Source organism: Sinocyclocheilus grahami, unplaced genomic scaffold, assembly GCF_001515645.1.
Source record: "Sinocyclocheilus grahami isolate Dianchi unplaced genomic scaffold, SAMN03320097.WGS_v1.1 scaffold1992.1, whole genome shotgun sequence".
NCBI classification, from domain to species: domain Eukaryota; kingdom Metazoa; phylum Chordata; class Actinopteri; order Cypriniformes; family Cyprinidae; genus Sinocyclocheilus; species Sinocyclocheilus grahami.
The window spans coordinates 73,114-85,785 of NW_015507171.1; the positions used below are offsets into that span (position 1 = coordinate 73,114).

Consider the following 12,672-nt stretch of genomic DNA (forward strand, 5'->3'; position numbering starts at 1 on the left):
GTCAGTCTCGAGAGACTGATTCTCTTAGTAGACTATCTCGCAGCTGGGAGACTTCTGCCAGGTGTGTCTCAATGGGTCCTGCAGACTATAGAGAAAGGCTACAGAATCCAATTCGGTTCTTGTCCGCCTCGGTTCAACGGGGTTGTCCACACATTAGTGGGCCCCGAGCAGGCTCTGGTAATGGAACAAGAAGGAGACACTCTCTTGAGGAAGGAGGCCATAAAACATGTTCCTCCTCTCTCGAGAGAGTCTGGGTTCTACAGCCGATACTTCCTTGTTCCAAAGAAGGAAGGGGGTTTTCATTCCATTTTAGGTCTTTGTCAGCAGAACCGCTCAGTCATGAGACTCAGGTTCAAGATGCTGACACTCAAACAAATGGCTCAGGACCAAGGAGTTTTCCCCGAGGGGCAACCCGCTTCGCATGATCAAGGTCACACGGCGATGCTTACATGCCTTAGATATGTGGAGAAAGCCTTGGTTCCTTTCACAAGGCCCAGTGCTGAGGGCTCCTTGTTGTCACGTAATGCTAATGCTGGATGCCTCCCTCACGGGCTGGGGAGTGGTCATGAGTGGCCGCTCTGTCCGGAGTAAATTGCCTGGAGATGCTGGCTGTGTTTCAGACACTGAAACACTTTCTTAAAAACCTAAGAGGCCATCATGTGCTTGTTCACACAGACAACACATCAATGGTCTTATATCAACCACCAGAGGGGTATGCGTTCACGCCCCCTGTACGGACTGGTGCGCCAGATCCATCTGTGGGCTCAGGGAAAACTCCTCTCCTTGAGAACGGTTTACATTCCTGGGCACATCAATCAGGGAGCAGACATCCTGTCGAGACAAGGGCCGAGGCCCGGGGAATGGAGGCTCCCCCCGAGGTGGTGGGGCAGATCAGGAGGGTGTTCGGCCAGGCACAGGTGGACTTGTTTGCATCTTGAGAGACCTCACATTGTCCCCTCTGGTTCTCCCTCACACATCCAGCTCCTCCTTGATCGGACTGGATGCTATGGTACAGACGTGGCCGAGGCTGCATTTGCATGCTTTTCCACCAATTGCTCTGCTCCCGGGAGTTATGGAGAGAGTGCGCCAAGATGGGGTTCATCTGCTGCTAGTAGCCCTGCTCTGGCCGGGCCGAGTATGGTTCTCGCACCTGGTGGCCCTTCTCGATGGCTCTCCCTGGGAGATTCCCGTCAGTAGGGACCTCCTCTCTCAGGCAATGGCTCCACCTTTCACTCCTGCCCGGAGTTGTGCAAACTCTGGGTGTGGCCCCTGAAGGGGCACAGCTCATAGTGTCCGGTCTCTCAACTGAGGTTGTTGAGACCATACTCCAATCTAGAGCTCCCTCCATGTGGAAATCGTACACCTCGAAGTGGGATTTTTTCACTTCTTGGTGCGGCAACCATCAGCTGGACCCGGTTAACTGCCTGGTTGGTTCAGTGCTGGAGTTTCTGCAGGAATGGTTTTCCACAGGGTTATCCCTTTCCACACCCTCTGGGTGGTCAGTCGTTGGAAAGAGACCTGCTTGTTATGCATTTCCTCCGTGGCACCCTGAGGCTGAGGCCTCCGGCACGCACTAAGGTCCCGTCCTGGGATTTGGCCATAGTTCTAGAAGCTCTCAGTAGGCCTCCCTTTGAACCATTGGTAGAAGTTCCAGAGAGATTCTTCACAGTTAAGACTGTGTTTCTTTTGGCCATCTCTTCCTTGAAGAGAGTTGGTGACTTTCAGGCCCTCTCTGTGGCCCCCTCCTTTCTGGAGTTTGCACCTGGTGTGGCTAAGGCATTCTTATATCCTAAGCCAGGGTATTTGCCTAAGGTGCCTACCGTAGTTCCACGGCCCATTGTGGTGCAGGCTTTTTGTCCTCCTCACTTTCGAGACTCAGAACATGAGAAGTGTAACCTGATCTGTCCGGTCAGAGTGCTGGACACCTATGACCACAGAGCTGCCCTGTGGAGAAGGTCCGATCAGTTGTTTGTCTGCTATGGTCCACTCAGACCACTTTTGTCTGCTATGGTCAGCAGACCTTAAGCCAGTGGATTGTGGATGCAGTTTCTTTGTCCTACGAGTCCTCTGACCTCCCCTCACCTTTGAGGGTCTGAGCACACTCGACTAGATTGCCCATTCTCTCTGGAGTGTCGATTCACAGCATCTGTAGCGCTGCGGGCTGGTCCACCCCGCTTACTTTTGTCAGATTTTACAATCTTGAATTGGGAGTAACCCCTGGCTCCTCTGTACTCTCTTCCTAGCTGTGCTCTTCCACACTAGGCAGGGATTTGTAAGCATGGCGGACTGGGTATTGTCGTTCCCATAGCGTTCGATGCAGCCTGAGTTACCGAAGGGGAATGTCCCTAGGTTACGTATGTAACCATATTTCCCTGAGGGAACGAGATGCTGCATCTCGTTGCCATACTTCCTGGATCCTTGTGAGCGCTTCCTGTTTGAATGAGAAGCTGCCGCTGCATCCACTGCACATGCTTTTACACTTACCCAGTCTCTACATCATCCCGCCTGTGATGTCTCACTATTCCATTGAACTGATTGCACACATGCTTCAGAGCGTGGTCATGCAGAAGCTTTCCCAAAGCGTTCGCCGCAGCGTCTCTTTCCCTCAGGGAACTATGGTTACATACGTAACCTAGGGACGTTCAACAAAACATACATTTACTAATGTTTGTACAGACACTAAAACGTACAATACTCACAAATTTACGGCATCTAAATGTACAATACTGACGTATTGATGACACCTAAAACGTAAACTATTTACAATTGAACAACTTTACAGACTTACAAATGAATCCCTATGAATGTTGAAATTGGGGCATTAAAATGTTATTTTATTGTATTCAGTTGTCATATCAATGGCAAAATGTTATCAACTGCATTTATTAAATGAAGTTTACTCATTTACTTAAAGGATTAGTTCACTTCCAGAATAAAAATGTCCTGATAATTTACTCACCCCCATGTCATCCAAGATGTTCATGTCTTTCTGATTTCAGTCACAAAGAACTTAAGGTTTTTGAGGAAAACATTCCAGTATTTTTCTCCATATAATGGACTTAAATGGTTGCCAATGGGTTGAAGGTCCAAATTGCTGTTTCAGTGCAGCTTCAAAGGGCTCCACAATCCCAGCTGAGGAACAGGGGATCTAGTACAACGATTGGTCATTTTCTAAAAAACAACTACATTTATATACTTTAACCACAAATGCCCTCAAAATATAATTATAAAAGAGGAAAATGTTCTTATAAAGTATAAAAATGTGCTTAACCCTCTGGGCCTCTTCGGTAATTTTTGACTGAAATATTTTATGTTTTGAAATTTTAACAAAGACACTTGATGATTTTTGTTACATTAGCTATGTGAACACACACAAAAATCATGGACATGATTCGGATATGTCAGAGGGTCAAAAAAAAAGTCACACTTTGCTCCTTCGCGGTCAAAAATTACCGACATAGGAAATGAATGGGAAATACAAAACAATTGTAATTGTATAAAAAAACTCAACAAATCTTTTGGTGGTACAAACTACAAATCAGCCACTGTGCAGAAAAAAAGTGTGCAGCAATCAAGGGGTGAAACTCCAATATATAATATATATATATAAATAAATATATATATAAATAAATATATAATAAATAAATAAATATAATATATAGATTCTACCCTAAAATTTTGTCTGATTTAATATTGGATTCATATGTGATTTCCTTTCATATGTGTTCCCTGCAAATCTATGTTATCTATAGCTCTTTACTTTCTGAGATCACAATATTAACAGTGATGGCTTATGATAGATACGTAGCCATATGCAAACCTTTAGACTATCATTCCAAATTAACTAAAAACACCTGTGTGAAATTAATTCTGTTCTCATGGATTGTTCCCAACTGCATTTGCATTACAGCAGTCCTGTTATCAAACTTAAGACCTATTTGTAAATATCACATTGACAAATTATATTGTGACAACTGGTCAGTTGTAAAGTTGGCCTGTGTATCATCTTTTGTTAATAATGTCTTTGGATATGCTATTTCTGTTATATTTTTTAGCTTTATAGTTCTTATCATAGTTTCCTACTTTAAACTGATCTCTGCATGTAAAGCATCTTTAGAAAACAGAAAGAAATTCTGCCAAACATGTCTCCCACACATATTATCACTGATAAATTTCACTATTGCTTTGCTTTTTGATATCATGTATAGCAGATATGGTGCAAATGACATTCCAGAGAGTTTGCGAAATTTTTTGGCTCTAGAACTGGTGATAGTTCCGCCTGTGTTCAATCCTCTAATCTATGGGTTAAATATTACAGTAGTGCGCACAAGAGTTTTTACTTTATGTGTATCATGTGCATCAAGAATTTTTTTCACAGAAAATCCACAACTTAATTCAGTTCTAAGCCTCATACATGCAAAAAAAAATTCAGAAAGAGTGTGTTCTTAACAAGCATTTCTGGTGTGGTGTGATTTATGCACGAACTGTGAAATAAATTATATATATATATTAGTATATCTGTTGTGAATCTAGTGAACACCCAGCCTAAGCATGTTGTATTTCATCCAGTACTTCAAGTTGTATGATTGCCATATTGGAACACTGTACATCTAAATTACTATAACATTTAATAGAGTATTTTAGAATTACTATCTTATATAAAAATGTAGTTTTATTAGAAATAAACTCTTTACTAAAAACTCTAACAGCCTTTGTATCAGCCTACATCTTTACATGAGGTCTCTACAGATAGTATTTCTTCACAGAATTCTGTAGTAAATGAATGAATGAATCTTTTAACCAGTAAATTTATTAGTGAAGTGACGTGTGGCCATCATTATCATTATTGTCATCATCAACATCATCTTGGAAAAACAGAATTGAATCAAAGACAGTCACTTCAAATTCAAATTAAATTTCAAATTACATTTAGCATTCTGACGTCATTGTAACTCAATGTTTCTGAAACATATGAAAAAAAATGCTGAAAGTATTAGGTTTTGTGTTCTCATACTGACCTTGAAAGACCCTGAAATTGTTTAGAGACTTAGAGAATGTTGTTAAAGGGAAAATTCTGTCATCGTTTACTCACCTAATTTCATTACAAACATGAGTTTTTTTCCTGCAGAACACAAAAGAAGATATTTTGAAGAATGTTGGTAACCAAATAGCTTCAGTTCCTATTGATGTCCACTGTATTTTTTGTCCATGCAGTAAGGTTAATGTGAACCGAAACTGTTTGGTTACCAACATTCTTCAAACTATATCATCTTTTATGTACCACTGAAAAGAAAATAAATAAAAAAATTGCAATGACTTGAGGGGGGGGAAATGATGACAGAATTTTTATTTTTGGGTAGACTCTGCCTTCAAGCAACCCAAAAGTAAAGCGCTTATGAATTTCACTGTAGGACTCTTGTCTCAAAAACCGTTGATTAATCAAAATATGATAGGTGTTTTGGAAAAAATATTCCGGCCAACCGTCTGCACAAGTAGTAACGCAGAAGCACAGAGGACCGTCACAGTGACCTGTTGTTTATATCAAGCGAACACATATATGACAGTTAGCCAGAAGCAGTGGTTTATAGTTTATCATTTTTCTTACAGAATTTTCATTTTTGAGTGGAGTATCTCTTTAATTACTTAAAATAATAATAATAAAAAAATAATAAAAACCTTGTTGTTGTTTTAAAGTCCCATTTGTGCGTGTCCATATATTTGCAGTGAATAGTGACCAGCATTAATCCTTAAAAAAAAGGCACAAAAACCTAGGTCCTCATCCTGCTGCTGGTGACCTGCTTCAGTACACCAGGCTTGTGATTTTTCATGTGATCCTGAAGACCCTGATTGGTTGGTTCAGGTGTGTTTGATTAGATAAATTCTGCAGCACAGTGGGTCCCCAGAAGCAGAGTTGAAGATCTATGTGCAAAAATATCACAGAATGATCCAACACCTGTCATATAATACAGATATTCGGGGGTATACAATAGGGTTTGTTGAAAAACAAACTGAAATAAATGTATTTAACGAAAACACCTGAGCTTGGCCTTTGATTTTTTTATTTATTTTTTTTGCGCACGACTGTGCAAGGCATCCAATATGGATATCATAACTTTTGAACAATGATGAGTAATAATGGGGGCACTATTCACTTTATTTTGCAATACAGAAGTAAGGTATTTCCTCTAAATATGTGAGACTTTTGATTCACTAACCGCTTACAGGTAATAAACTTAAAAAATTACAAAGTGCAGTAAACAGTAAAACTATTTGCACTACAAATTAATATTTAAAATTACTACAATACATTAAAATAATATGATAACAAATAACAGTTTTCAGTATCAAGAAGCATGGCAAGCTGTTTCGTATAGCTAAAAAGAACTATAAGTGAATGACAGAAACCTTGCACATTCAAGTTACAATATTAGGTTTTGTGTTCTCATACTGACCTTGAAAGACCCTGAAATTGTTTAGAGACTTAGAGAATGTTGTTAAAGGGAAAATTCTGTCATCGTTTACTCACCTAATTTCATTACAAACATGAGTTTTTTTCCTGCAGAACACAAAAGAAGATATTTTGAAGAATGTTGGTAACCAAATAGCTTCAGTTCCTATTGATGTCCACTGTATTTTTTGTCCATGCAGTAAGGTTAATGTGAACCGAAACTGTTTGGTTACCAACATTCTTCAAACTATATCATCTTTTATGTACCACTGAAAAGAAAATAAATAAAAAAATTGCAATGACTTGAGGGGGGGGAAATGATGACAGAATTTTTATTTTTGGGTAGACTCTGCCTTCAAGCAACCCAAAAGTAAAGCGCTTATGAATTTCACTGTAGGACTCTTGTCTCAAAAACCGTTGATTAATCAAAATATGATAGGTGTTTTGGAAAAAATATTCCGGCCAACCGTCTGCACAAGTAGTAACGCAGAAGCACAGAGGACCGTCACAGTGACCTGTTGTTTATATCAAGCGAACACATATATGACAGTTAGCCAGAAGCAGTGGTTTATAGTTTATCATTTTTCTTACAGAATTTTCATTTTTGAGTGGAGTATCTCTTTAATTACTTAAAATAATAATAATAAAAAAATAATAAAAACCTTGTTGTTGTTTTAAAGTCCCATTTGTGCGTGTCCATATATTTGCAGTGAATAGTGACCAGCATTAATCCTTAAAAAAAAGGCACAAAAACCTAGGTCCTCATCCTGCTGCTGGTGACCTGCTTCAGTACACCAGGCTTGTGATTTTTCATGTGATCCTGAAGACCCTGATTGGTTGGTTCAGGTGTGTTTGATTAGATAAATTCTGCAGCACAGTGGGTCCCCAGAAGCAGAGTTGAAGATCTATGTGCAAAAATATCACAGAATGATCCAACACCTGTCATATAATACAGATATTCGGGGGTATACAATAGGGTTTGTTGAAAAACAAACTGAAATAAATGTATTTAACGAAAACACCTGAGCTTGGCCTTTGATTTTTTTATTTATTTTTTTTGCGCATGACTGTGCAAGGCATCCAATATGGATATCATAACTTTTGAACAATGATGAATATCAAAAATCGAAGGAGTAGTAGTAATAATGGGGGCACTATTCACTTTATTTTGCAATACAGAAGTAAGGTATTTCCTCTAAATATGTGAGACTTTTGATTCACTAACCGCTTACAGGTAATAAACTTAAAAAATTACAAAGTGCAGTAAACAGTAAAACTATTTGCACTACAAATTAATATTTAAAATTACTACAATACATTAAAATAATATGATAACAAATAACAGTTTTCAGTATCAAGAAGCATGGCAAGCTGTTTCGTATAGCTAAAAAGAACTATAAGTGAATGACAGAAACCTTGCACATTCAAGTTACAAATGCCTGTGCCCACTGTTACAATAAAACTACTGTGGATATAGTTGGTCCTAGAGACCCCAAAATTGGTCAGATTACTACTGAAGACCACCTCAATAAATGTGCCAAATTTGATCATTTTCCTATGTATGGCTCATAGGGCTGCCATAGACTTCCATTTATATAAAATAAAGATAATCAACAGATTATAATAATCAACAGAAACAATAATATAATTAAAATAAAAACCTACTATTAATAAAATAAAATACTGAAATATGGTAAGTGTTAAAAAATCATCACACTGTATTAAAGGTCCCATTTTGTCAAAACTGAAATTTCCTGGCTTTTTTCAGGATAACTGAGGTCTAGGGGCTATTTAACTACCATATAAGTTTCAAAACAGTCAGTCCACAGTCAAATGCACACAGCCTGCATAAAGTAGCAGTGATTTTTCACGAACCGTTGTGACTTCCGTAAAAAGTTGACAACAGAACTATACAGTCACCGCCTTCAGTCACCACCCCAAGCACCGCCCACCATCCCACTCTCCTTTTGCCAAACCCCCAGACAACATCGCGTCCATGGCATTGCTGAGCAGCAACAACACGGAAACATGTCAAAAAGGTTAACTTTAACCACGAAACCAGATCGGCCGACCTGTAACTTTACACTCTCACTCAAAGGATGGACGATCTGACAGGATTGTTACTATGACCTCGTCTAGGATCACATCTAATGTGTATAGTAAAGACAAACTCACCGTGTCTATCTAGTCATGATGAAGATGTATATACATTTCAATTTCAGCAGGCAACTATTTTTACAGCTACATTATTTTTCCAGTCACAATTAATCACAACAATGTATACAATTACAAATGATTATATATAAATTGTCAGTTTGTTGTTTTACACACATGCACAAAGACATTATTTCATGCAGGACAAAGTCGTTACTCGTGAGATGCAAGAAACATAGACATATGGCAAGAAATCTGTAGACGCACACATAACAACAAAAGACAATACTTTATTGAACCTTTTCTGATAAAAAGTGTGCGCTGCAAACGCGAGCATTTTTGATGATCGTTTCTGTCCAGTCTGCTCGTTTTATTGCGTTTAACCACAGCTGTCGTCATTTTTTTTGTCTGGCAGTGGCAGCAGATATGCGATTATTACGTCGATTCTGGCACCCAATATCACATCAAGATGATATTTTAAGCTCCTTATGCAGCCGAATCTGCACTTGTTTGAATGGGCCGCCTCCAGCTTCCCCTTTGTTTTGCTGCCTCCAGCTAGCGATGTGACGTCGGCTGACCCTAGTTACCCATGGTTGGCCTGGCTGTGCGTCACTCAGAAAACAACAGGCCAATCAGAAGAGAGGCTCATGATTATTAATTAGACAGGCCAAAATCGACCTGTTCTCAGCAGAGCTCCCGAGAGAGGAGCTGTAAAAATATATTGAGATGGTTTTTGGTACTTATACCGCAAATATATATTCTCAAGGACATCAAAACCTAAAATAAAACTCCAGAAAGGTGTAAAATATGTGACCTTTAAAGATATTTAATTTATATCTAAAAATATTCATTCTGCATTTATTTACTTAGCAGGTGCTTTTCTTTTAAGACAATAATAATGAAGTGACATCACCTTAGTTGTCAAACCTGATTATCAAAGGGGTTAATAAACCTACCCCCATCCTCAGACCTTATTTTATATAAACTGATGATTAGTGATGATGATTACTAATGATGAACTGAGCATTAGGAAATCTCCCTCAGAGCACAGAACGGAAGGATTTCCGGAACACCTCAACATTTTTAACATTCTCTTTTAGTTTTTCAGGTACAAACACAATTCTTTTGGAGAACTTTTTTTTTATTTTTCCATCAAAGGATTTTCTATGCTGCACAAAGTGTTTGACTAAATACGCTCACCATAATGTGTGTATACAAAAAGAAAATGCATTTGAGAAAGTGTGATATAAGAATTGATTATGATTGTACTTTTCCTAAGATGCTTTTGTTTTTGCATTTGTGTCTGATCTGCATTAGTTTGTCAAGTGGAATGGACAACATCTCCTCCTTCTCCTCTTTCTCTCTCATAGCTCTGAATGACACCAGCAGGTCCAGCAGGATCACTGCATTCTCTTTTGCCCTCCCAGGCTATTTAGTGATCATTTTTGTGAACGCAGCTTTGATTTGCATAATTGTTCTGGAGAAAGTTCTCCACCAGCCTATGTATATTTTTTATGCAATTTATGTATAAATGGATTATATGGAGCCACAGGATTTTATCCACCCCTGCTGTATTATTTACTAAATGAAACCAATGTAATCTCTCTGAAAGAATGTACCATCCAAAGCTTTGCCATTTTCACCTATGCAATAGGTGAGTTTACTAATCTGTGCATAATGGCGTTCGATAGATACTTAGCAATCTGCAGACCTCTGTACTACCATACTGTCATGACAACCATCACTGTTTGGAGGCTGCTGACTTTCATTTGGATGTTTCCCTGCTGCACTGCAATACTGATAATACTGATGACGCTCCGGTTTCCCATTTGCATGAATCAGAAAAACAAACTGTACACTGTAAAAAGTAATTAGTTGAACTTACTTGGAAAACCTGTGGAAACTGATTGTCTCAAATTTCTCAAGCAAATTAGTTTATCATTTTTGAGTTAATAAAACTTACTGTAACTTTGTATAGGTAACTTGTGTATATGTATAGGTTACCAGAAAACTTGAGTGTTGCTAACTCAATTTGACAAGTTCAGCCAACTTATAGATGTAAGTTAAGCTTAGTGCACAGAACTCAAACAAAACAGTTATCTTAACAAGTCTGCTTTGTTCACATTACTAGACAAATGTGTGGAAACAGATTGCCTTACATTTCTCAAGTAAGCTGTACTCAAAACTTAAAGTTGTTAATACAAAGACAGAAAACAGATTGTTAGCACAACAATAGGGCATTTATTTGTTTAAAACAATGTTACTTCAAGTATATAACAGACAAAATTACTTACAAAACATGTCTTGTAAAATCAGTAAGGTCCTTTTCAAGGAAGAGTGGAAGGCCGTGGAGAACTGCTGTTCATCGCCCATTGATGTCAGATGTCTGTACAATTATTAAAAAAACTCATATTTAATATCACTCAAAGCACAAGCATTCAGCATAACATATAATGAATATCTACTTATTCTGTGCAGGGTTTCACAAAACTGCAAAGTATGATTTTTCATTAAGCACACCTATGTGAATAAGCATATACTATGTGGAAACATGGAATTGGAGAATTTTCATATTCCATAGCTTCCATATTTTAATAAGTTTTTCAGCAGTTGAGCTCTCTTTTCACTCAATAAACAAGTAGAACTTCCACTTCCACTGCATGAGTTTAAGTCCCCAAAAAAAGAGCACATAGAATATGACAAGAAAACGGTTATAATTAGTGCTGGGCATTGACACACATGAAGTTTCTACTCCAAATAATTTTCTGAAATATAAACATTTAAACAGTGGTTGTGATGATAACTTGTTTTCATGACATTTGTTCAAACAATAAATGCTGAAAAATGGATTACATAAGACATGATAAATTTCATTAAGTTGTACTGTATCGCTCAACATACTTTATGATGCTTACTCACGTTTATTTCATGTTATAACTAGCAGTAAAGAGGACGATCGATGCTTGTAATCTAGTTGTAAGCCACTGGCTAGCTAGTACGCTAACTGACGGTTACAGTAATGCTCGTCAGTAAAAACTAATAAAATCTGCCTTTTCTTTTCCTCAAAAACGATAGCACACACTGTGACAATATAGTTTATAAGTAGATCACCAAAAACGTACCTAATCTTGCGGCCACATTTCAAACACGATCTGACTCTGAAGTTCAGTTAGTTGTCTTCTTCTGGTGATGTTTTGTTTAAACCAACCTTCCGCCACCTATGTGTGCACTTCCACCACCTACTGGTCTAGAGTTATTAGGGCACATAGTGGGATTTAATCCAACAAACTAGATGCTCTGTTTACTAAAGTTGCTTAGTTTAACTATTGCATCCACCTGAAAGTTCACATAACACAGTGTAATTAAGTAAATTCAACAAATTTACAAATCAACAAATCAGTTATGTTTACTCGCTTTTCTTAAGTAGATTCAGTGATTACTTTTTACAGTGTACTGTGAAAACTGGGTCTTGGAGAGACTTGCCTGCGGGGTGGACACTGCTCAGTTTGTGGTTAATGGAATATTAACATGTGCTATTAATGCTCTGGTGTGGTTTGTGTTTTTGTCATATAAAAATACTGATCGCCTGTAAGCGCTCTGTTCAAAGCAACAAGAAGTTTATAGCCACATGTCTGCCACATTTGGTAGCCTTTTTGAATTATGTGGTCTGGTCTCTTTTTAATACTCTATATGAACTGTTTGGAACTGGCAGTCTACCTCAGGGTTTTAAACATTTCTTGTCAGTTTCTTTTTTGATCATTCCACCTCTGGTTAATCCTATAATATATGGAATTATACTAACTCCTATTAGGACTAAAGTAAAAAATGTATTCCAAAGCTTCAGATCAAATCATACTGATTGAGCATTGCATATTCACAACAGATCTGGAAAAATAACATGGCTCCCATGAAATAGCAAGTGTGGGCTGTATGCTCCCTGGTGATTTATAACTGTTATGATGAATATCAAAATAAAATCCATCAGTTTGTGGTCAAATTGTATTGATAGTAATTATGAATACAATAAATATCAATAAAAATATTGCAATGCAGTGTTTCCCCTAGGTTTA

The 12,672-nt window shown here is 38.0% G+C and overlaps 2 protein-coding genes across 2 annotated transcripts; both read left to right on the top strand.

Moving 5' to 3' along the window:
* Window positions 1-1,527: 1,527 nt before the first annotated feature.
* Window positions 1,528-4,884, top strand: LOC107573646 (olfactory receptor 4S2-like). The gene is made up of 3 exons (XM_016260086.1): window positions 1,528-1,955; window positions 3,663-4,347; window positions 4,879-4,884. Exons 1-3 carry the CDS (start codon window positions 1,528-1,530, stop codon window positions 4,882-4,884), a joined length of 1,119 nt encoding a protein of 372 aa, XP_016115572.1.
* Window positions 4,885-9,932: 5,048 nt separating this feature from the next.
* On the top strand, window positions 9,933-12,465 carry or61a1 (odorant receptor, family 61, subfamily A, member 1). The gene is given in 4 exon segments (XM_071582354.1): window positions 9,933-10,107; window positions 10,110-10,469; window positions 12,052-12,172; window positions 12,174-12,465. Coding segments are annotated over 4 exon segments (948 nt in total).
* Window positions 12,466-12,672: the final 207 nt, after the last annotated feature.

Coding starts and splice junctions, on each gene's coding strand:
- LOC107573646 (XM_016260086.1), top strand. CDS start 1,528: ATGCATTTCCTCCGTGGCACCCTGAGGCTGAGGCCTCCGGCACGCACT. Junction 1,956..3,662: donor AGAGCTGCCCTGTGGAGAAG/GTCCGATCAGTT, acceptor TATAATATATAG/ATTCTACCCTAAAATTTTGT.